General features: G+C 45.4%; 1 protein-coding gene across 1 annotated transcript in view; it reads right to left on the bottom strand.

The window, feature by feature from the left end:
* Nucleotides 1–25,688, bottom strand: part of LOC119375202 (autophagy-related protein 2 homolog A-like) — a gene marked incomplete in the record, with an annotated part of 106,976 nt that overhangs the window by 21,721 nt on the left and 59,567 nt on the right. The window contains 5 exon segments of the mRNA XM_049411193.1: nt 4,755–4,899; nt 8,314–8,419; nt 13,281–13,385; nt 17,303–17,470; nt 20,714–20,897. Of these exon segments, the coding sequence (XP_049267150.1) occupies nt 4,755–4,899; nt 8,314–8,419; nt 13,281–13,385; nt 17,303–17,470; nt 20,714–20,897 (708 nt within the window).

Genomic DNA, 25,688 nt, shown 5'->3' with positions numbered 1-25,688 from the left:
TGCGTGTATTTATTTCGTTTCATTGGTTTCATTACGTGCCTGTTCCGCCATCATGAGTGACCGTGAAACAGATGACAAGGCCGCTATGGTGTCTACGCGGCTGCGGGATCGAAGCGGCAAAAGAGGAAGCCGACGCCATCGAGAATGAGCTGTTGCTCGGTGAACAATTTGCTGACGACTATGGTATGCGGTGACAAACGAAGCGTGAAATCACTCAAATACTTAGTAAATAAGTTACAACGCCCATGCACACTACTGTTAATGCCTACTCGTTAAATTTTTCCTTTCTAATCATGATTACGAGCACACTGGCGCGCGGTGACGCTGTTTCCGCTTCCGCCGCTCGATGGCCGTACGAAGTTTCAATGGAGTTGTGGAGTGCTCCGTCGACTCGATGGGCCACTGACTCAATGGCCTTCGAAAACTGCCCGTGTGGCAGCGCGTAGCATTCCCCCGTTGAAGTCAGTTGACCATCGGTCACTTGCCTTCGTAAACGCCCGTGTGACCGGGTATTAGTCTGTCCGGCATTAAAAAGGCATCGCGTAAAACCAAATAAAGTGTCCCCAAGGTGGCACTAGGTCAAGTGGCGCCAGCTATGGAGGATTAGAAACAACTAACAAACGCGTAATCTATGTCCTCCGAGCATTCGTAAGCGCCCATTTCGACTCGTTAACCCTTCAGCATCGATTATTTGACTATGGCTCTCAAAAACGGCACAGAATTGGGACGAATACATTGCTGTCGAAGCTTAAGGACATGAATCTAAAGCAAATGGAAGCATCAGTTCGGAGCTTACAAGCTACAGAGTGCACGGCGGCCACTTGATAGATTCGAAGTGGACGACAACCGCTTTTGGCAGTGCGGCCATGTTTTTCGGAGGCGCGAATGCCTCGCCAGAGAAGCTTGCCGTGCATGTTGGACAGCTCTCGCACGTGCGGCGACGGCCGATGTTCTGCAACACCACGCCGTTGCGGCAGGCTTGCCGCTTACGTGAGCGGGCCATAACATCTGCCAAATGGCACAACGAGCGAACAGCGGAAGGGAGCAAAACCAGCACACGCAAAGCCGCAGGCACGGAGGAAGAAATGGCAGGTAGCACAAGCGCACAAGCTCAAGGGCACAACCAGCAACCAGCCAACACAAACTCGTGACGTAGGTTTGTTTACATATCCGCCGCGTTGATGTCGGCATCGCGAGGTGCTCGCATCTCGCTCAGTCGCGCGGCATGCACTTTAAAATTGATTTTAAATATGTTCTAGGCTATATTGGCCCTTGATATTTCGTAGACGTTGTGTATGGCTCCACATAAATCTATTTCACTCATTATTTCGCCTTCGAAATTTTGTGTCAGTGCTCCTTTAACCAAACTGTAGAGAGGTGTTACAGTGTTCAGGCATACAGCTGATTTGCTTTTAATTGACAAGTCATGCACTGTACAAAGAAGTGAGCGCATTCTAAACGTGCCTAAGAAAAAAGGGATGGGTCTAGAATTCACTTGCGAGATGCCTTGCTCTGATAATTTGCAGTTTCTTCATACATGCTTTTAAGTTTCACTGCGAAGCATGTTTGCGGGCAGTATATATCCCGCGTTCAGCGAAATAGATGTTTAATTTTGTGTCGGCGTATTCGAATATTGTTAAACGAGGAATTGTGATGTCGTGATTACGCGCAGCATTGGAAAAAAAACTTGCGCACATAAGACGAGCAGTAGTTTCCAGCTGGAAAGAGGCTGGATATCCTGCGTATCGTTGTATTGGTTTGCGAAAATCTGTTCACATGGCAAAGAAAGATTAACACAGACGCCATCCATCCGTAAATATTGAAGGAACTGGAAATATTGCAGTTATTCCACCTATGTACAAGAAGTCGCATGGCCTGAAGAATATAGGGAAGCGATGTGGGGGTGAAGGTTGTGTGTGCCGCCCCAAATAAGCTTATACAGTAAAAGCTTGTTAATTCGACTCTCGTTAATTTGGAAAATCGGTCAATTCGGACACGTCATCTGGTCCCTGTAAATATACGTATCACTCTGTGAGACTGGGCGCTCGTTATTTCGGACAGATTTGACCGCAAATCTGATAATTCGGCGACTTTTGGCCCGCTGGCGAGGCTCGAAAATGAAAAAAGAACAATTCCGAACAGAAGTGGAGCTCGAACGCAGCATCGCCATGGACATCAATTGTCGACTTGGCTTGACTTGAGGCTGGTTGAACGCCTTTTCTTCGCGTGTGTTGTTGGCGGTGCCATTTTATTGCTTTGTTCCCGTTGGTGTGCTGCATCGTTGAACGTCGTTTTATCGAGGAACGATTCAGTACGGTACCTTTAGCTTAATCGTTGCTGGTGCTCTTGTGCTGACTTCTCGTGTGAACGCACTCTCCGCCGATGGCAACGCCGGCAAAGCGGCCCAAGTACGAGGCGAAGGACTTCACCACCAAAGTAGAAATTTTGCGTGCCCTGAAAAATGGGCTCTGCCGACAAGAAGTTGCTCCTGTGCCATGACGTCGGCAAACAATACGACGCGAGTCTCCTGAGCGCAGTTAGCATTCTTGTGTATGTGTGGCAGAACACGCCTGCGCACGCCATTGCCAACTGTTTCAGGCACGGTAGCTTTGTTGTACCCAACTCCAGCGATGCCGAAGTGTCGCCGGACGACGGTGCCGACGATGGGCAGGATTTCGTAAGTGTTATGCCTGATGCAGTGACACTAGAGGATTATATCGGCATTGATGATGGCGTTGCCACTGCCGGCTGTTTGACTGATGAGCAAATAGTCTAGGAAGTGATGCATGGCAACGAATCCGAGAACGAAGAGCCTGAAGAGGAGCAGCCACACCATGAGCCACATGGGCCCCCTCGCACTGTGAAGGAAGTCGCGGAGGCCCTTGTCGTCCTTGAAGAATTTTGTTTTGGCACTCTAGACAGCATGCGAGCTGCTGAGCACCTAGAAGGGCTCAGAAAAATTGTGTCCGCGCGAATTTTTGCTTGAAAACAGACACGCATCCGCGATTACTTTGTAAAGTAAAGGTATGTTGAAAAAGCTTGCATTTATTGTGTTTATTTCGATCATTCCATAATTTGGACATTCGGTTAATTCGAACATTTTTTCCGGTCCCTAGAAATCCGAATTAACGAGCTTTTACTGTAGTCGCATTAAGGTTGCAGGGGTCTGCGGTGGGCAAAGAAAAAAAAAATGCGGTCAGAGGCATGCCAATTGTTTTGTAAATTGTGTAGGAGTTAACCGCAAATTTCTCTTTCATGTGTTCACATGTACATCGGCCAGATTGGTCGATGTATTAATACGCGCCTCAGCGAGCATCGAAATTCATTGAATGGAGCCGCTCCTCTCGCATCGCTACGTCAGTCATGAAAAAGTAATCCCATCTTCGAAAGCACAGTAATTTTGTACCATCAACCTAATCAGACAATGGGAGAAATTTCGGGGGCATGTCATGTCACAAATAACGCCACACTTTGTGTCAGTCAACCTTCTCAGTCGTTACAAGACAAGGAATTCAACTTTATTAATCGACTTTTTGTGCCTCTTCATGACGCGCGACGCACTCCCATTTTTGTATATATGCTTTCTTTAATGCGTGCTATAAACTTTCAGTTGTGTGTGAGCGCTGGTTTGTGTATTTCCTTCCTTGTACTGCTCCTTTCTTTTTTCGCTCTAAGTATTATTCCAACCTGTAGTTATAGCACCAACTAAGGTTAGTAGGCACCTATCGTTCGTTACATATATGGTGCGAGCGACGCAATGAATGTATCTCATTTCCCCAAATGCCGACTCTTTAAATATCAGAATCTCACACTGTACTCGTCGACAGTGTCGATGGACGTTGATTCCAAATGCATCCGCCAATCATAGACTGCTCCTGCACTTCATAGGCAACCGAGTTGTATTTTTTTTTCATTTATGCCGTACTGGCGCCAAAATAAAAAAATAAAAGGTGACACTTCTGAGCCGCTCAACTGGTCCAACAGAGGGACAGATGGAAATTGTCGAGAGGCCGTAGCAGCTAAACACCGAAGTTCATGATTGAATTGCGCAGTATCATGCTGCACCTTGCCAAATTCACTAAGTCCTGGCACGGCGCAAGCGGACAGCTACAGCGCAAGGCCCGTGCGCTCGTCGCGGCGGCTGCTGCGGTGTACACACATTTCCCAGGAGCGCTTGCGCGCCTGTTGGTCGCGCTCGTGTCCTTGAAAAAAGTCTATTATCAGTTATAACGAAGTAAATGAAGAATGGTCTTGTCATTGATACAGTGTTACAAATATATATTTATAACGAATTTTTGGATATAACGAACTTATTTTCATGTCAGATGAGACTTTGTTATAACGAAGTTTGAGTGTATTGCCCCCATATCGATTAATTATTTCTTAAGTTTAAAGGCTTATTACATATTTTACCGGTTATCACTAGCATCTTACTGAAATTCAGATCCTGCTACTATCCAAGGTGCTTCCACTTTACTGCAAACCAAAGAAGTGACATTCCAACATGCCTTGTTCCAATCTTTAAAAATATTGTGCAGGTTAGTTGGGTTATGACAAATATGCTCATTTTTATTTATAATATGTGATATATACTATTCGAACTATTCGATTCGGAATAGTTCAACCAAATCACTATTCGTTTCGAACCTATAACTTACTATTTGTGTGTCCTTAATTATGAGATTTCCGTTTACTGACGAGTCTACTACACTTTGGCCATTTCCTGAAAAGATTTACGATGGATCATTTCTTGCCTTATGTACAGTGGCATCGGGGTTGAGTTGGAAGTTGAGCTTGCTGGCGAGATGCGCTCGGGTGGGCAGGGGTCGTCAGTTGCAAAGGCCACGTGTCGGCCAGTGTCGGCAGATGGAGGGATGCTGGCCGCACCGGCAGGTCCAGCTAGGGGGGAACACCAAGAACACAGCGAAAAGCAACTTTTCACAAACGGACAATCGCAAAATAAGGTGAGTTAAGGGCCCCTAAACCACCTCCGATAAATGTTAACATTTCAAGTGAACGTGTGCAATGAGTGCAGAATACCGTCATGATGAACAATGCCAAACGCGGCAGCGATTCGAGCCATGGACCCCACACCACATTCCACAAAACAATCTCTTCTCCTATCCGGGCCTCTCCGTAATCCTCAGCCTTGGCTGTGACGTCCACATTAGCATCATGTCATGTCATCCACAAAAAGAACCTATTCGTCTGCTTGCAAGTACCTGTGCTCGCCGCTCTTCCTCCTTGCACGGTGAGAAGGAGCACATTGAAGGAAAGAGTGAAACGAGCAAGGGCGTCTTTCATATCATCAAATACGTGTAACTTCCCTATTACGGCACAGTTTTGAAAAATCCTCACAGCTACGTGTTCTCATGCACAACTCATGCACAACTGCAACACCACAACTGAATTTCAACCTGCGGGGGTTTTACGTGCCAGAACTCCAATATGATAGTGAGGCGCATACTGTAGTGGGATGCTTTGGATTAATTTTGATGTGCACCTAAATCTAAGTAATCTAAGTAAAGAGTTCTTCTATTTTGCCCCCCATCAAAATGCAGCCACCACTGCAGCCAAGAATAACACAACAGAAGAAAGCATACATGTGGTTTTGTTTACAGTCGCCGACCGTTCATTCGTACACTGAAATTCGTACATGCTCGTTTATTCAGACACCTTCGTGGCACCACCACTTGTCCCATTGAAGTAATGTAAGCTCATGACTGGAAATTCGGACACCCCACAGTACGCCATTAGATTTTTCAGACTCCGGCTGAATGATCTATTGTGATGTCGAATTCCATGACAAGCTGTCAGCGATGTTTAGAATACAGTGAAACCTCGGTGATACGAATCTCACGGGACCACCAAAAATATTCGTATCATCCGAAATTCGTATCACCAGAAAGCATGAAAAATCAGCATGCGACAAAAGAAAGCTGGCGTACATTTTCATTTATTGTTTTTCAGGGCCGCAGCAACGTCAGGAAGAACACTGAATGATTGTCAGTTAAGTTTTCAGGTGTCGGCAATCATACCAGCACTCGTAAATATACTGCCCGTACGCGCGTATTTAATTAATGAACCAGGTGCGTTGTGACCCGCGACAGCAGTAGCCCCTTCCAAACTTTAGTATGCTTTTTTGCTTGATACCAGAGTACTAGCAGCGAAAGTAACAAAAGCAGCACTTTGACGCGATGGATCAAGGCCACAAAATTACAGAACCACGGTCCTGTGTTTTGATTTTATTATCGCGGAGGGGATTGGTAATGTTTTTTGGGAGATTTACGGCTGTGCCCGCACAAGTGCGACCTCAGCGGTTGCGCATGTTGACGTTGTGGGGCCTGACTACTTCGCCATGACCGTCCTCGCGTTCTTTCGGTCCTCGTCCACCTTCCATAGGATGTATGATGCACGAGGCAGGCACGTGTAAACACAGTACGACAGCCGCCCGCGTCGACGCGTTAGAAAAAAACAAGCATGGTGCTAATGTCCTCTGTAATCTAAACGCGAAGGCACACGGAGGCACATAAGAGCCTCAAAGATTCGCGCACGCAATCTCGGAGGCCGCGACGCGTCTCTGAAGGTTTATTCTGACCGTAGGAAAAGTGTTTTTCTTACACCCTGATTCTGACGATTTGGAGGTGCGGCGCGCATGCCCACGCTTTCGTTCCCACGCTCGCACGTGCTTGGCGCGTCTTCCGCGACAGCGCGGACAGCACCTCTTCGTACCTGGGCGGTAGCGTACGTTCGTATCAAACGTCGCTGGGTGAAAATCGGTTCGTAACAACCGTACTCCATTACACTGCAGGCCAATGGGCCTTGGCCGGGACTGACGAAAAATTCGTATCACCCCGAAATTCGTATGAGCTGTGATCGTATCACCGACGTTGCACTGTATTTTTGATAGGTTGCCAGCACTGAAAAGGTTGTGCCAGTGTAAAAATCCACGCCGAAATTACAGTTGCCGATCTCGAAGGCTATGTTTGTCGGCTACACGTAATGGTCGCCTTTCGGCTTTAGCCAGTCGAGTATCCATTGAATGGCTACCACAGCCACACCGCAGGCCAAGCCAAGCCACGCTCGGAGTCAGCTCGGTGTGGCATTTGAGAATGACTGCGCGTACGACGCGGACATGGACACGGACAAAGAGAGCCCAACATCGTTCCCTTTTGGCGTTTGAGGGCATGTGTTGTCAGTTGTTTCTGCGGCTAGGCGTGATCTGCGTCTCGCTCTCTTGTTTGTTGCTTGGCTTGCGAGGCTTGATCCGACGAAATGGCTCCGATGCCACCCATTCCATCTGCGCCGTCGGTATTAATGAAGAAACACAGCAACTACAGGACACTGATGATGGCGAAGAAAGCAGCGATTATTCGCCGGGTGGAGAGCGGCTCACCTCAATCCAATGCTGCTCGGACGTTTTCGCCGAGTTAGACGACAATGAGATCATCTCGAACTAGTGCAGGTGGACAGTGACTCCAATGACGGGCCACCCGCAATGCAGTTATCAAATGCTGATTTAGTGCAGGCCGTAACAGTGCTATTGACAACCAAAAGTGATGGCCAAACAGTGGCTGAAATACAGGCCGACTTGGTTGTGCATGAGCGTGTATTGAAAGTTTTTCCGGCCACTGGGCCAATGAAGGTGCTTATTTTCTGGTGAATCCTTTTTTTCGGACTCTCGATTATTCGGACTTTTCGGCAGTTCCCGCCAAGTCCGAATAAACGGTCGGCGACTGTATTCTTTTTAGGGCACAGCAACATCATCAGCTCGGAATGATTGCCAGTAAAGTCTTTAGACATTAGCAATCATAATGGTATTCATAATTGGATTATGTGTGCATGCACATGTAACTAAGGGACAAAGTGGACTGTGTCTAGCGACAACTAGCGACTCCTCCCTACTCTTGGTACTTTTCCCCGCAGGTGAGCTGCCCTCCACCCGGTGAATAATCGCTGCTTTTTTCGCCATCACCAGTGTCCTGTAGTACTGCAGCAAACTTGATTTTTTTCTTTAAATCATTTCGCAGCACAATCGACATTGTGAAAGCTAAAATAAACTTTCGTGCATACTACTCATGTCTTGTGGTACCTAAAACGGCTGTCATATATAACAGGCGTGCACTACAGTTAATTGCAAAACAAAGATCACTTCAGGCCCGTAGCCAAGGGCCTGAACATTATTTAAGACAATCTCATTTCCACAAAGACAGATAGAAGTATCGCTAATGCACTGTTTAAATTTGCGCTACGATGACTTCTTCATGTATTAACCAATTAGCCCAAAGAAAGAGTTATTTCAACCCATCTAACCTTTCAATGTTGCAAACTCAGGAGAATCTGGTCGCGGTGAGGATGGAGAAGTCGGTGGCTCCGAGCACAGGCCTGTGAAGAACTGTACCAGGAACAGCACAGCGTCCTGCATGAGGAAAAAAGAAACACTTGCATCTAAATTGCGTAACTGTCATTCACTACACTGCTTGCAACTACCATTAAGGGTTCAGAGTGATTGACATTCAAAGCACCCTTTTGACAGGTGTGAACTTGTATGTGCAAAGGCATTTCATTTACCAAAGCAACCATTTCATTTTCGTCAGGATGTATTGCTTCCTCCAAAGCCCCCTTTTGGTGTTAAATAGGTTATGGTCCGTCAAAGCAACTGTTCTTTGAACATGTCGCTGCCACCATATTCTTAAATGAAAGTCGCTAGTTGAAGGCATTCAACGTAGTGCAGATTTATGTTAACAGCATCATCTCAAGAAATAGCACAAACACACAAGACAAGAAAGACAGGCTGGACTTGGCTTCATTTCTTAATATGAAGACTTACCAACATGCTCAAGTAGATATCTTTGTATTAACAGGTTTGCATTGTTTTTAGTTTTAGTTTTGAGGAGCCTGTTATCCAACATATTCAAACTAACTATATTTCCGGATTTACTGTTTAATTATGTAGAGGACACATGCGACCTCAATGTAAGCAGATTTATAGGCTTATGGCTGAAAGCAATGAAGCAGCACATGTATGCAAATGTGCTGTGCATATTAGGGTTTCCCTGTTCTGTGTACAGGATGTGTTTTGCATAAACAAGATGCAGCAATGCACAACACAAGCATATGTGGCTTCTAAGCAGTGGGTGTAATGGCACACCATTTTTGGATTACAGTGCAGACCACTTATAACGTAACCGCATATACACCAATTTCACAAGGAGGCTGCCATTTTTAAAGCTCGCCACTGCCGCAGCGCCGTCTAGCGTCTGCGATGTTTCGCCGCCCTTCCGGTGTGTGGAGTTCCACGTCGGTGTATGCAGCGTATACGCTCAGTTCACAAGGTATTGCTGTTCTTCGCGGTACACGGGCAAAACAGAGCAACGCTTCGCGAGTTTAAAGGCGCTGGTAAATAATCGCTTAGCTGTCAGCTTCAAAAATGGCTGAAACAGCAAGCAGCGGCGGCCCACGAGACGTTTCCGCAGCAGCGTCGACGATGAGTAGAATGCCAATGCAGTTTTTAAGCAGCATCTGTAAATTGGCAATTGCTTTGTATGCTTTGTTATACAGTAGAACCCCGCTGTTACGTTCCTCACTGCTGCGTTTTCCCGGCTGTTACGTCGTTTTCCGCCGGTCCCGGCATAGCTCCCATAGGATACAACGTATTGGGAACCCCGCTGTTACGTCGTAACTGTCGGACCGTTCCCGTATGATACGTCGCGAAGTGCGCGCGGAGCCGACCGAGTGACTACCAAAGAGAGCCGCCATGGTGCATTTTCACGCAGCTTGGCCTCGTTTGATCGTAATATTAGCCGCACGAGAGGCGCAAGCAACAGAATCTTTCAATTGATGCAAACAAAAGCATGGCCTCCGAGATTCAAATTGCAAAGATGGCGTCTATGACGTAACTGCTCGCGAAAGCAAGGCCTTCGAGATTGGCATTTACTATTGACAAAAGCATAGCCTTTGAGATTTGTATTGCACAAACATGGCGTGTATGACGTAATTGCATGCGAAAGCAAGGCCTTCGAGATTGGCATTCACTTCTCATCGCGTTGGCGTAGACTCATCATCATCGTTATTTGTCGGAGAGCGGGAGGAGTTCGAGCTGGTTGGAGCTCGCACGGTCGTGCGTGCGGTTCGCGGGCGGACTCGCCGCGCGGTCGTGATTGCGTGTGCTTAGTTCTTTCATGCCTACAGCTGTTGGTGTTAAAAAAATCACATACGTTGATTACATTTATGTGGATGAGGCCGTCCTAAGCTCCGCATTTCTATCCATCGACTAGATCGCGGCTGAGCGCGCCAATTTTCGTGCTGCTCGTAAGAATTGAAATAAAATTCTGTACCACTAAATATTTTGCTGTTTTTCCTGTTTTTCGGCTCTTACGTTTCCCGTCTCTTACGTTATTCGGTCCCTTCAAAACGTATCAGCGGGGTTCTACTGTAGCTGACCTCGGTGTGGTTCTTGGAATATGCGCTATGAGAGAGCGTTAATATTTAGGACAACTCGAAGTAATCGGAGAAACGTAAATGGAGACGAGTGAACACGTAGGCCATTGTCCGGCTGCGCGCTAGGTGCGCGCACTAGAGTTTAAGATGACTCTCGGGTTTCCGTGCCGTGATTATGCATGTTAAACGTAACTCTAATCCCTAACAGACCATTTGGTTCCGCTTAGCACGTCGCAATACAATGTTCATGGAACGACTGGAGCACAAACACTGATGCCTGTGTTCATTTGTGTCGCCGTCGTAGTTAAAAGCTTGTGGCCTCTGATAGTTGCACAGGATAAGAAACAGATGTACGACTGGTAAGCTCAAAATTCGGTGTAGAAAGAACACGATGATAAAATGAAAATAAACCTGTTGCACGTCTGGAAGCATGACATAGCGTAATTTCACTTCGGCGCGAGCCGCCGCCACTAGCGATACGCCAAAAGGGCGTCCGCTTTTGGTTACATTATTGTCAGTTTGTTTTCTGGCAAGTATTTGAGAAGCATTACGACGAGCGCACGTGTCCAAGTAACGACCTGGCTTGAACGAACGTGGGCCGATTATTCACGACACCCAGGTTGCCGCGCGAAAAAAAAAAGACAAAACAAAAGGTGCGGTTGTCATAACGCTGCCTTAGTTATCGTCACAAAATTTTCAAGTCGAGAAAGAACGTGCTCTCGACGAAACGTTAGAGACGCGTACCTGTGCCATAACACATGTCATGCAGGCCTTTCTGTCATGTAGATTGGAAAGTGCTAATTCGATAACCTCGAAATTGCACGCACAAAGAGAACAACTCTTGGCCAAACATTTTGTGTATTAATCGTCAGCCTTGACATTGGTTCTCTTTGGTGCAGATCATAAAGTGTACCAGCACCCAAGCACAATCACAAGCTGGTGTGATGACTTGAAAATGTGGTCATAAGTGAAGACACCACATATAATATACTATTTGCGGGAGAAGAAGGCGTGCGACCTGAGAAAAGCGAAGTCATTTAGAAGCATTGTGCACTTCGCATGCCTTGGCTGCCAGTTTTTCAGGCTTCCGTAGCTATTCCCGCAGCCAAACACAGCGCAGTGGTAGCTTGTCGACTTGTTCTCGTCCGACATTTCGATTTGCGGCAGCACAATTGCTTCAGCGCGTCGAAAAATGGAAACACGCTGACCTCTCACGCACCACCCAGTGCAAAACTCGAGAATCCGCACACACCAGCGGCAGCGGTCGGCCGAGGTGGAGAGAGAGAAAGCGGTGAAAATACACCGGTTCGAGGCTACGCTCCTCCTCTCCGTGAAAACGGTCTATAGTGCAGGACCGGTTATAATGCGGTCTTTTTCGACTCCCGTTTACCCTCCCATAGAACCGCATGTATACGCATACCGCTTATTGTGCAGTCCCCCAAGATGAAATACCGTTTATAATGCGGTGGCGGGAAAATATTTCCGACAAACGCGGTAGCGAGTGCGGTTCTCAAAGGAGGTACGCCGCTGGTGAGGGAGCGACGAGGTTGTTACGAAGGGCGAGGGCACGCACAGTGAACGAACGAGGGGCGGAGGGAGGAAAAAGACCGCGGCAGCGCTGTGCGGGCTCGCCGAGTGGGGAAGGATGGTGGTTGCCTAGGCGACGGAGTAGCCTTTGCACCGGCGGCGGCAAGGCTCCGCGGCCGCTTGCCGGCAGTGCGTTCCGCGTGGAACGTACGATCGCATCCTCATCAAGCGCGCTTTAAAGCAAGTTTCCTGTCGGGAAAAGCGTCGTCGTTATCACACTTGCTACAGATATCGCGTTTGCTACCTCGTCCGCAAATTGAAAAGTTTTGCGGCTTCATGACGCGGGCTTTCGCCTTTTCTGCCAGTGCGCGGACTTAAACGAGCTTGGCGGGCTTTTGTCGCCGTTGATCTCCCGGCCGCGAACACAAACTTCGTATCACGCGCGCTGTTCTTGGGTTAGTGCTTGAGTGTGATCTTTTCGACCTCCGATCTTCTTGTTGTCTTGGACAAACTTCCCGCGACAACATGCTGAACCGCAGGCTAGGCCTAATCAGCGTTGGTTGCTTTTCGGTAGCGGTCGCGGGCGATAAAAGTTGCGGTTTGGTGCAGAATCAACGAAACTTTTTGCGATGGCTGCACTTGAAGGGAAGGGAATCATAGCGTTAATGAAAACGACGGCATGGTTGGCACATGCAACTCTCGAATGGTGGTTCCGGACTCGATTGCAATGTCTTGGACATCGCGTGCGCGCCCGTGAAATCGAATGATAGGTACCGCTCAGCACGTGAAATTTCGGTCACGATTCGACATGGTTTCTGTGTAATGCGCATACCTCGAGGTAGTCGGCGAATTTCCGCGATGGCACTTTGTTTTGTTTGCTTATTTCCCCCGTGTTCATTTCGTTGGCAATGCGGGTCTTTGGCGGTTAATTTTTGAACATTCGGAGATTTAAGTGGTTGTAAGCGCCCCAAATCGTATATGTCGATTATCGGACACGCGAGGCTACATGCTCAACACGTTTTGCGCAAGTGCAGCCTTTGGAGAAGGTTGTTTTGGTTATAGTGCGGTACCGCTTATAGTGCGGATATTCGCGACTCCGGCGACTTACGTTATAAGCGGTCTATACTGTACAAAAAAAAAGGGTGTTACAGTAACCAAACATTGACTGTATAAGTGGTGTTTTAGTTTTTTTTTTCGTATGGGTGCTTGTTATAGACGAAGTAAAATAACCACAAGGGGTTAAATGTGTTTACAGTGCAGTGACCTGCAAAGTTATCGTGCACTTATTTATACAGAGAGCCAGGGGTCAATACCTGGTCAGCATTGATCTTCACAGGCTTCACCGACACCCTTATTTGGCACTCCTCGGCCGACGGAGCCTTGAGGTCAGGCCTGACACGGACGCACTTGACACTGACCTGCAGGGGTCGGAGGCATGTTTTACGAGTTCGCTACAACAGAACATCAGAAAGAGCAAAAGGTTCACGCAAAAATGGGAGGGCGCAGTGACAAAAACTAGCTTTACGTCACCTCACGGCAGAACTAAGCGTATTGCCATGACGCGCTCCTCCAAACAAGAAGTGAGCTGTTTGCACGTACCATTCCATTTCTAGCCCTTCCCAGACGTTTGATGCGGGCTACACTCGTGAGAACACCGTTAAAAAGCCTATAAAGATTTCCGACAGTCGACTAAGAAATATTTCAGGTGGTAAGGCTTGAGTAAGACTTGATACAGGGCAAGTTTCACTAGGTCAAGCTTCCAGACTCAAAAATATTTCTGCTTCACAACACCACAACAGCAATTTGAGTAGAAACGGAAAATCAGGCTAGCTGCTTTACAATAAGCGCAACAGTAAGAAGTGCAGCAAAACTGGACACCAGAACAACGAAAGAAAACACATGCTTCACCGAGGTATTCTAACCTCAGTAGCCCACCATGTGTGTATGTCTACATTCCATTTTGATGATTTGGTAGTGCAAGACCACCAGAGACCACGATGTTGTTCTTCGTCTGTTAGTGTTGCACTACCAAATGATCAAAATGAAATCATACCAGCTCGCCCAAATTTCTACGGTTCTACAGTATTTTTACATTATTGTGTCCCGTTTCGTAGCGCTGTTTTCGTGCTGAATAACAATCACATAGAAGGGTGGCAGATCGGGCTAGCTGGTGCTCCACGATTAGAATCGTAATAGCGCAGAAGCAACACAAAGTGCAAGAAGGGACGCAGACAAGCACTAACTATCAACTAAACTTTATTGTGATACAAAAGTGCATGATTCTGTTGATGCTTGGTTGACACATGACTGCCTTTACTCTTTCCATTTGTCATTTCACCCACTGCCTGCATATACACACCTTTCGTTTCACAATAAAGTTTAGTTGAAAGTTAGCGCTTGTCTGCGTCCCTTCTTGTCCTTTGTGTTGCTTCTGTACTATTACGATTCTGACAATCACGTGCCCAGACTAAAATCACTACTGTCATTATCGCATATTTTTTTTTCAATACTGCTAATCTTTGACAAGCACTGCTGCCTTCTTTCTGCTTCCATATTTGACTTTCCTAGCACCAATTTACAGCCTCTGCTGGTTGGCACTGCCCCAGATAGCACCCAAACAATGTCACAGTGAGAACCGAAAACACCAACTATGTAACATATTCACAGTCGGATTCAGTGGAGGTTGCAAAACAAAAACCTTTTAGTTTGCCCACAATCTTTTCAGTGCTTGCGTATTACAAGGTTAGCCGACATGTAAATATGAGTGGCCAGATTGGCTGCACCATTTATCAGAACAACAAAGATCAACCAGGCAAACACAAGAACTATTTATTTATTACGGCAACCAAGCGTGTTCTACTTTGCTGCTGACATACCTAACTTTACAGCAGTGCCACATTTGCTTTTGCCTTTTTGAACAATTACGTGGCAATACATTTGTTGAACACACGAGAAAAGTGCCTGTATTTTGAGAAGACTTCGCAACTTCGTCGAGCTGTTCGTTTGCTCAACTCTTGAAACGAATACATAGGGTCTTCTAAATTAATGATGCGCTACAATATCCTTCACATTAGAAACTCTTACAGAGCGAAAGTTTGCATTCGGCTGTTTAAAGAAGTTTCCAGCAACTTTGAGACATTTTCAAACCAGTACCTCAGTCGAGACACAGGATACAGTTTACGCCATACATCATTGCTAATGAAGAAGGCCAGGACAAACTATGGTACGCAAACCATTGAGTATGAAACTATGTCTTTATGTAATATGTATCTTAATGTTGTTGAAGTAGCCAGTAATTGTAAAACAATTCATGAATTTAAACATTTAATAATGAACATGTTTCTTGCTTCGGAATTAGATGTTGTATAAATGTTAATATATTTGGTTACTGTATTAGTAATGGTACTAAGTGTTACTGTTAATAAGCAATACTAGTCACTGCATTACAGTAAAAGCTCGTTAATTCGGATTTCTAGGGACCGGAAAAAATGTCCGAATTGACCGAATGTCCAAATTATCGAATGGTCGAAATAAACACGATAAATGCACGAGTTTTTTCAACATACCTTTACTTAACAAAGTAATCGCGGATGCTTGTCTGTTTTCGAGCAGATATTCGCGCGGACACAATTTTTCTGAGCCCTTCAAGGTGCTCAGCAGCTCGCATGATGTCTGCAGTGTAAACGTTTCGCCCGTCATCCACGCTTTTTGGTTGGCACGGTAATCCACGGGAAGATTGTTGATGTTCTTAAAGCAGCGTGGCTTTTAAACCTTTCCGATAACGAGAAGCGGCAAGCGCTCTGTTCCCGTCACGTTGGCGGCTAAAAGTACGGTTACTCGTTCCTTGCTTCTTTTGCCGCCGATACAAGGATCCCCTTTCATCACTCTTCATCACTTCTTGTTGGGAGAGCCCATTATTCAGAGCACGCAAAATTTCTACTTTGGTGGTGAAGTCCTTGGCCTCGTACTTGGGCCGCTTTGCCGGCGTTGCCATCGGCGGAGAGTGCGGTCACACGAGAAGTCAGCACAAAAGCACCAGCAACGATCAAGCTAAAGGAGCCATACTGAAACGTTCCTCAATAAATCGGCGATCAACGATGCAACACACCGACGGGAACAAAGCAACAAAACCCACACGTGAAGAAAAGCCGTTCAACCAGTCTCAAGTCAAGCCAAGTCGACAATTGATGTCCATGGCGATGCTGCGTTTGAGCTTCACTTCTGTTCCGAATTGTTCTTTTTTCATTTTCGAGCCTCGCCAGCGGCCCGAAAGTCGCCGAATTATCCGATTTGCGGTCAAATCTGTCCGAAATAACGAGCGCCCAGTCTCATAGAGTGATGCGTATATTTACAGGGACCAGATGACGTGTCCGAATTAACCGATTTCCCGAATTAACGAGAGTCGAATTAACGAGCTTTTACTATATTATGTTCTGTTGCTATGTCATTACTGTCATTATGTTATTACTGTAACTAGTGATAGTTTTCTTACTGTACTAGTGATTATGTTCTTGTTAATTGATTATGTTCTAGTGAAATTGAAACTTTCGAATCCGCTGTCTTTGCTGCCCCAGCGAGGTAAGGTCTAGTCAGGGGGTTTAAGTCCTCTTTTTTCCTTACGTCGTGGGCAAACACTGTATGTGTTATGCCCAAATAAAGTTTACTTACTTTACTTGAAAAAAACAAAAACATATGACTGCCACCATCTGGAAAGCAGGTATTACGTAAAAGCTATTGTATATACTTAAACGCCACACTAAGATACTGCACACACTAAAACTCTCTCCAATAACAGCACTTCCATACAGGACAAGAAGTCTGGAAGCTATGCGAGGAGAAAATGCTGTGAGGGAAGGGTATGATAGTGCTTTTTAAACCCCGACAACAAAAAACACTAGACAGAGTTTTCTTTATGCGCTGATATTACCTACTGAGTTAAGTCAGAGTAAATCTTTTAGAATCAAGATTGAAAGAATCACAACAAAGATGACACTAGACGAACAGAGGCTAACAGGACAAAACACAACTTTCAACTGTTTTATTTCCATGCAATCTTATCTGTTATTTTATCTATATTATCTACATATTTTATCACTAATCTGTGCCTTGTACTGGATGTATATTTGAACAACGCATGAAAATAAGAACACTTGAAAGTCTCACTTTATCCCGTTAATCTATATCTATCCGAGTGCCTTCTTCGTTGCGATTCCTTCAATCAATTCACAAGCGAAACTTTGACAAGATCCAACTAGCCCCTGTCATCGCTTTACTGCGAAGGGGCTGTACACTGGAGGAGATGGTTGGTGGACGAAAAAAGAAAGCTTCCACCGACCATGTTGGCATGAGACTGCCTCGGCTTGGCTTCCGAAGCATACTGGTAGAGGAACTTGTTGATGCGCGACGAAGCCAGCCGATCCCGGACTTCAACGTCCTGGATGAGCAACACCTGCCGCGACGCGTAGTACGTGTCCTCCGGGTACACCTCGTGCTGGAATCGTATCTGCAAACGGTGGTTGCAAAAGCCACGACTGGCATAAGCTACACAGAAGAACTTTTGACGTGAAATCTATGTTCAGCTGCCACGCTATTGCTACAGCTGCGGGCCTACCTGACATAAGGCAAAGCACCTTGATGATATTTATGACAGTTTATATTTCAGTTCATAATTTACCGCATGTAACTGCAGCTTGGGGCTGATGTGCCGTAAAATCACCTATTCAGAGGAAATCCGTACTACCGCGAAGCCATACTTCAAGGTTGAGTGTGTCTATTACCTGCACCCTATTTAAATTTTTTGTTTTAAGTAGGAGTGAGCGAATATTCGAAATTTCGAATATTTTTTTATTAGTGTTTGCGATTCGATTTGATTCGCACTGGAATTTTGCTATTCGAACTATTCGAGCTTCCCAAAAACAAATACAGTCAACGTCCGATTGAAAGTGACCCCTTCAGATTTTTAATTTGCTTCACCTCGTCACACCTCCGGTATTGCGGCAAAGCTGCCTTTCGAGCTCCGTTAGGTCGAACTTTGCCAAGACACAGTCAACGTCGGATTGGAAGTGGTCCCTAGATTTTTAGTATGCTTCACCTCATCACACCCCCGTATTGCGGCAAAGCTGCCTTTCAAGCTCCGCTACGGTCGCAAATGTATTGACTCAAGAAAACGCTGGTTCCAACATGGAGATAAAAGGTATGGCAGAGGTGGGGGCTCAATTTGGACCTAAAATTTGGGCAGGAAGTCCGAAGCTTTTTAGCATCCAAAATTTCAGATGTTCTTATATATCGACGTCTACGAGGCAGATTTGGAACTCCGGACTTGAAGGGAGCACACCCTTGTCCGCCACATCATTTGGGCTTCCACAGAAGTTGAAAGAGGAGGAGAAGCTGAGGAAATGGCATATTTGCCTATCACGTGTAAAGTGTTGTTGGCAACACTTTGGTTGCACCAAATCATGTACATAAATACAATTCGGCCTCTACATTGGCTCATTCTTGATAAGACAACTATGAAACACCACTCCGCCGGTGCTTGATCAACCTAGCGAAAAGCAACACTTTCATGTTGCTATCTCATAAGAATATGCTTAGGAATCCTATACAACTTTTTTTTCTGCAATTTCACTTCGAAGTATTCGAGAAACATTCTAGAAATATTCGAAAAATATTCGATTCGATTCGCACTCACACTTCAATATTCGAATTCGCTTCACCGCACAGCTCTAGTTTTAAGTTTAAAAGCGTGTTATACGGGCTTATATGGGCTAAGTGTGACATATTTTAGAATGTAACGTATTTTCATGCTTATAACTAGCACCCTACTACTATTCCAATCCTGCTAATAATTGAATTCACTTCAACTTCATTTCAAATTAAAAGTCATAATTTGCACAAGCCTTGTTCTTATTTTTAAATATAGTGGTACAAATTAATGGGGTCATGATAAAAAAGCTCTTATTTCTTTATAACATGTGATATATACTAGTATATGAACTACTCTATTCAAAATTATTTGACCAAATCACTATTCGCTTTGCATTAGCTCTGAACCGCACGTTTACTATTCGCCCATCTCTAACAGAAAAGATTTATTAAAGTTACATTCAAGACAAAATAATATGAACTAGGAGAGTAATCTTGAAGAAAAAGTCCACTGGGAGGTTGGGACGAACTTCAAAAGGAGCAAGAGGCCCTTTAACGTACAATACTGGCAGTGGCGAATATTGGCTAGCACCAACCAACTAATGTTTGCCAACTGTTACAGTTAGCTATACAGTGAACTGGGCTAGTTGGTACTGGTTCATTATGTCATTCTATCACCCTCCATGACAGTGAAATAGCACATCTGGACTTCAGATGAGCAGCAAAAAGGACTGACACGGGGGAACCATTTCTAATCTTTCAAGTTTGTAATGTTTGCAAGCATGTATGTCGTGGTTAACTGTGCGCAGACATGCAGGTTTGGCCCTTTGTATATAGACACGTTTCTTAAATAAAAAATTTCAGCTTGATAGTCAGCGCCGAGTCCTGTCGTATGTGTGCCTTAGCTTTTTTTTCCCTTGTTCTTGTTGCACTGTAACAAAATCTTACTGGAACATATCATGGGCAGCTAATGCATCGCAGAAAACAGTTTGTTCCCCTTGGGGAAAGAAAATTCATCACAATTTCTCAATTTCTAAAATATATTTAGCAATGTTTACTGCACTTAAGAGAAACCACATAAAACTGAGCAGCAGAGCCGAGGTTGCGAGAGGAAAGGCAGAGGTGTGACCACATGACGAGAGGAAGAAAATGGCGCAGGCAGGAAGAATGCCGTGAGAAGCGGAAACGCAAAAGAATGAAAGGCCAGAAAAACAAGAAGCTAGCAAGCAAAGTGTACCAAGAAGTTCAGGCAAGGACGGGCAATAGAGAAAACAGAATGGAAGGAAAGATGTAGTACCAGGAACAAGAGAACCCATGCAAAAGTGACAAATCCATGAGACTAAAGACGAGCGCTCGTCTCAACATTTTGCACGAAAGACAGCCAGAAATGATCACACGAGGAAACAGCCTCCAGCAAAGCGCAACATAAAGCACAGGCACTTACGAGAGCACTGCCTCATCAAGCACTACAGTGTTAGCTATGCATTACCTAAATGTCTAAGGAAATAAGGAGAGTGAGCAACACATTCCGATTGTTCTCGTTACAGGCTTGCTCTTCAAGAGAAGAAGAGAAGAATACCACAGAATACGTGGTGAAATCAACCAGCGAGATTATTTTAATCATGCTACGAGCATTGCACATATTCGCAAAGTTGCGCGTCAGTGCAAAGAAATTTTTTTTTTTTTTCATTTGAACAAGTGAACTCATTAGGAGTTAAATCGGATCTTTTCAATGCTAGCCTATTGGGTTTTTCATTGCAGCAATCTGGCAATTTTAAAACATTACGACGATCTAAAAGAGTTGATTATTAAGTGGGGCCCACTGAATAACATGAAAACATGGAATGATGGACGAATGCAAGTGCAGTGTGTTATTCCACATTATCGTGTCATTCTGTGGCACTGTTTCAAAGAAATGAACCCTTACCAATTTCCCTGAACACCAGTTTTACTGATCTATAAGATATTTCTAAATGCAGCCTGCTTGGGAGAGGAAAGCAAAAGCAGAAGACAGCAAGCAGAAAGCATCGCAATCTAATCTGTTTACTAATTGAGAACGCAGCCCCAGAAGCAACGACCATGCGTGGTTTTTTCGCTAGACCACCTTGTTCATGTGCAGTTCCATGAGCACGTCGTCACGCCTGCCGGGACCACCCTTGTGAGCCCTTCGGTGCCGGGGAGTCTGCGGCGGGGACTGCGGCTTGAACGGCAGCATCTCGATGGCCGACAGGCCGTCCCTGCTGTAGCTCACGTTGCCGGCAACGGGCTCCAGAACAACGTTTGCATAGCTGAAAGCGACAGAGCGACACGCTGCACAGATGGTAAGGGGCTGGTGATGATTATGGTGATGATGATCCGGAAGAAAAGCTTGAAGGGGGGATGCGAGCATTGAGCAACTAGCGAATGAAAGGATCACTGTTCTGCACCGACCAATTGACCGATCGAAGAGGCAACCAGTTGCCTCGGAGCACATGTGACAGGCCATCTCCTAAAATGATGAATTGTGGCATAGTAGGTACCTTGCAAATGTACTTGCAGTAGTTGCCCTAAGAGTAGTTTACAATTGTCTTTATGAAGGACACTCCTCCAGCTTATGCTGTGATTATGCTGTGTATTCCACGTTGGCCTGGTGGTGTTTTTTTCTTGCAGTCACTTTGTTCACACCAACTATGCCGAAATATTCTGTCTGTAGGCCAAAACCGCAAAACTAGCTCTAGCCTTTGCCTACCTGCTAAGTAAATACGTACACCTCACACACGGTCTGGCTTGAAGTATATAGCGGAAGCATGCCATCAAGTGTTATTGGCAGAGACATTAACCACCAAACCTTAGTCAGAACTGGTTATTGCTCATGATTCAGTGATGAATTCGGCAAGTGATTCAATATCCGCCAGAGCAAATGAGTTGTAAAAACCCATCCATCGACAGTTTTCAAGCATATGTCTTGGCTAAAATCCTGCACAGAAATGAAGCAGCACCGTTCAAAGAGAAGGGATTACAGTAAAACCCCGCTGATACGTTTTTGAAGGGACCGTAGGAAATGAACGTAAGAGACGGGTAATGCAAGAGCCGAAAAACAGGAAACACGACAAAATATTTAGTCGCACAGAATTTTATTTCAATGCTTACGCGTGAAAAAACTGTGTAACGTTGCCTGGTGCTTTTACTCATGTCCGAGCAGCATGAAAAGTTTTTCGAGCACCTGCGGTCTCACAGCCTTTTCATAAATCTAGTGCCACCACGGCCTACACCTGACAAGCGATCGCTTCTGGCAATACCTTTGTGAGATTGTCGCCGGTTGCGTCGGTGTCGCCGAGTGATACTGTAGGGCTATTGGCATAGTGTCGGACCACCGTGGCTTGTAGTAAACGGTCGAATGCCTCGCGAAAGTAGAAATACCCCCGACAGCGGCTCCACCAACTCCTAAATTTTCGTCACTGGTGCACACATTGGCACACTCAGCCACGGTCTAGTCGACGGATATAAACGCAGAGCTGGGGACGGCGTCATCGATAGAAATTTAATCAACGTATGTGATTATTTTTGGCACCAACAGCTGTAGGCAGTGAAAGAACTAAGCACACACAAGCACGACCAGCGCGGCGAGTCCAACAGTGAACCGCGTGCACGACCACGTGAACTCCAACCAGCTCGAACAACTCCGACAAATAAACGCCAATGCGATGGCAGAAGTAAATGCCTATCTCGGAGCCCTTGCTTTCGCAAGTAATAACGTCATAGACGCCATGTTTGCATTACAGATCTCAAAGGCTATGCTTTTGTTATAAGTAAATGCCGATCTCGAAGGCCTTGCTTTCGCGAGCACTTACGTCATAGACGCCATCTTTGCAATATGGATCTCGAAGGCTATGCTTTTGTTTGCGTCAACCGAAAGTATCTGTCGCTTGCGCCTCTCATGCGGCTAATGTTACGGTCAAACCAGGCCAAGCTGCGTGAAAAGTCACCACGGCCGCTCTCTTAGGTACTCACTCGGTCGGCTCGGAGCGCACTTCGCGACATATCATACAGGAATGGTCCCACAGTTACAATGTAACAGCGGGGTTCCCAATACATTGTACCCTATGGGAGCTGTGCCGGGACCGGCGGAAAACAACGTAACAGCCGGAAAAACGCATCAGAAAAGAACGTAACAGCGGGGTTCTACTGTATTTCAAGTAGAATTAACAAGGTCGATTCATCAATCGATCAATTAAGTACTTTAATGTTCCAATGAACCAGAGAAGGGTGCTGATTAATTTAAACTTCTTGAAGCAAACAATGCTTTCCGCCTACAGTCTCAGTGGCAATGAAATAATCAAGATAGAAAAAAAAAATGTACTTCTCTGCTACTTGTGAAGCAGAGAACAGACAACACAGGAGGGAATACAGCAAGTGAGCATTGCTGGAATTGCCAGGAAAGCATACAGACAAGGAATGTCAGGCGATTCAAAGAATCTGGAATGTGCGTACGTATGATACCGGGATTTTACACGCCAAAACCAGGACATGAATGTGAGGCACACCGTAGTGTAGGGCTCAGGGATCAATTTTTACCCCCGGGGTTCTATAACGTGCATCTAAATCTAAGTACACTGGCTCCTTTTGCATTTCTCCCCCATCGAAATGCGGCTGTCATCACCAGAAATAAAACCCATGCTCTCAGGCTTAGCAGCACAACACTGTAGTCGCTAAGCTACCATGAAGAGTGCAATGGACATGGAAAGATACGATGCTGCGCTGACCCAGCAGCACTGCGAAACATACCAATATCTCAATCTCACACCGGACACTATCATTAACGGATCATTATGTTTAATAACTGGTACAGAGAATATTAAGGAAATTTTGTTTCTACAACGACAAAATGGCCACTCTTTACCAACAGAAGAATGACTAAACTGGACAAGATGGGAAAAGAAATGAAAGGTAAGACAGCCCAAAAGTCTCCCCACCAGCTCATTGCAACGCCGGCTGAAATATGAGACTGTCTGCCGGTACAGGAGCAGTGCATTAAATTTCGAAGAAGCCAAAAACACAAAAGCTTGGACTCCGTTTAGTCCTTGTAGCGATTGAACCGTTTGCCCTAATAATAGTATTTGTTGGTGTTTAACGTCCCAAAGTTTGAGAGACGCCGTAGTGGACAGCTCAGGAAATTTCGACCGCCTGGGGTTCTTTAAGGTGCACCTACATAGAAGTACATGGGCCTCAAGCATTTTTGCCTCCATCGAATATGCAGCTGCGGGGGCCGGGATTTGATCCCGCAACCTGTGGGTCAGCAGTCGAGCACCATAACCACTAGACCACAGTGGCGGGTCAAACAGTTTGCCCTTTACTGCCAAACAGATGATAGAAGTTGGAAGAATTCATTCATCACTGTAAACAGATTGAACATTGCCCTCTAGCATGCCTTTAAAACATGTGAACGTCTCTAAATTGAAGATGTCATTTTAAGTATATAACATGTCTCTTGGAAATAGCATCTAACGTGACCGAAATGGTGCCAATGATTACAATGATGACAGTGATGACAATAACCACAATGCAACCATGCAATATATGAAGCACTGACAAGTTGTGCATTTTGAAATTGATACTGTGCATGCGTACTGCAATTGCTGGATTGCCATGCACCAAGAACATACTCACTTTAGTCACAGTTTGTGGTGGTCTATGAAGCCATTCATAGTTTGCTTGCGCTTTAGCATGTACGAAGGTTTAACTCATGTGCAAAGGAAACTGGGATACACTGAAACCTTGAATTAAGGGGGGACATGGTTTTTAGAGATAACATAGGTTATTTCTTGGCCAAATTAGATGAAACTACACTGCTTTGTTCAGTTTTTTAGCTTTATTTAACTATCCAGTTATATTTTACACAGGTCAATTATTTCCAGAGATAATTAGTAATCTCATTCTATTGTTTGCCGAAACAATAAAAAATTATCTATGCAACATAACATCATTATAAACCCATATATGGATACTAGAAAGCCTAAGGAGAGCAACGCTGCAAGCTGATTGGAAACTGAACAACTACTTCTCAATTTACAGCACTAATGAGTTCATGGACTACACCTAGCCAAAAAGAAGAAAATTTTAAATTAATATAAAAAAATATTAGAATTGCAGACTGAAAATCTGCTTGCAGCATTGCTTTTTATGCACATTTAGCTAGGTTGTGCAGAAAGAATTGTAGCTCTAGCTGTCCTAGGTCGACTTTTACAGAAGAAGCAAACAAGGGAAGTGGCCAAAATCCATGTTCTGAGAAAATGAGCAAAAAAGGTTATAACTTTATTTAGCATTACAGAATGAAAAATATCAAAGGCACACATACTTTTAGTGATTAATATGCACCAGGCATATAATCAGACTGATTGTTAGCATGAGCATGCCCTTTTTTCAAGTTCTGCTGCAAGTTTCAAGTTCTGCTGCAACGAGGCCGCTTATCAGATCAATGACGGTACCGACGCCAATATGCGACGAGTGTCCGCGCGTCACCCACGATCCGTCGTATGACACGGCGATGTTTCCCGGGTTGTCCACGTTGAGTTCCGCGTAGATGTCGCGAACCGAACTCGCGCACTCACTCATGCGTTTCGAGGCAGCAAGAGTAGCGGCAGGTGTTAGCTTCTTCTTCACGTACGCCTGCCACGTTTTCGTGTGGAGGCCACGACGCGATATGTTCATCGTTGCAAATATGTCGTTAAAAGCAGTCTGCCTGTTGCCAGTAGCCTGCATTGCGCGGGTGGCGAGCACGTTCACTGTGAATGGATTTATTTTCTGCTGTCCGTCGACACGCGGCGAACTCCACTTTGACGACCCATCACCGCAGTTCACACACACTAGCTCAAGCTTGACGGCAAGGCCGTATTCCCGCTCGCCTCTCCTGATCTCGGCGTCTCCGTTGCAAATCTTGCACTTTAAATGCAATATTATCAAAGCATTTACCGCCTCTAAGTCCAGGATGGTGAAGGTCGTTTCATCAGATGGGGGGACCCGCGGCGTCCGCGCGTTTAGCGATAAGGCTGCGCTTCTGTTCCATCGCCGCAACAGATGAAATCTCTTGCAGCTTCTCTTCT

This window comes from Rhipicephalus sanguineus, chromosome 11, assembly GCF_013339695.2.
Source record: "Rhipicephalus sanguineus isolate Rsan-2018 chromosome 11, BIME_Rsan_1.4, whole genome shotgun sequence".
Taxonomy (NCBI): Eukaryota; Metazoa; Arthropoda; class Arachnida; order Ixodida; family Ixodidae; genus Rhipicephalus; species Rhipicephalus sanguineus.
The sequence above is the reverse complement of the archived record's forward strand: the minus strand, read 5'-3'. Positions and strand labels throughout refer to the sequence as shown.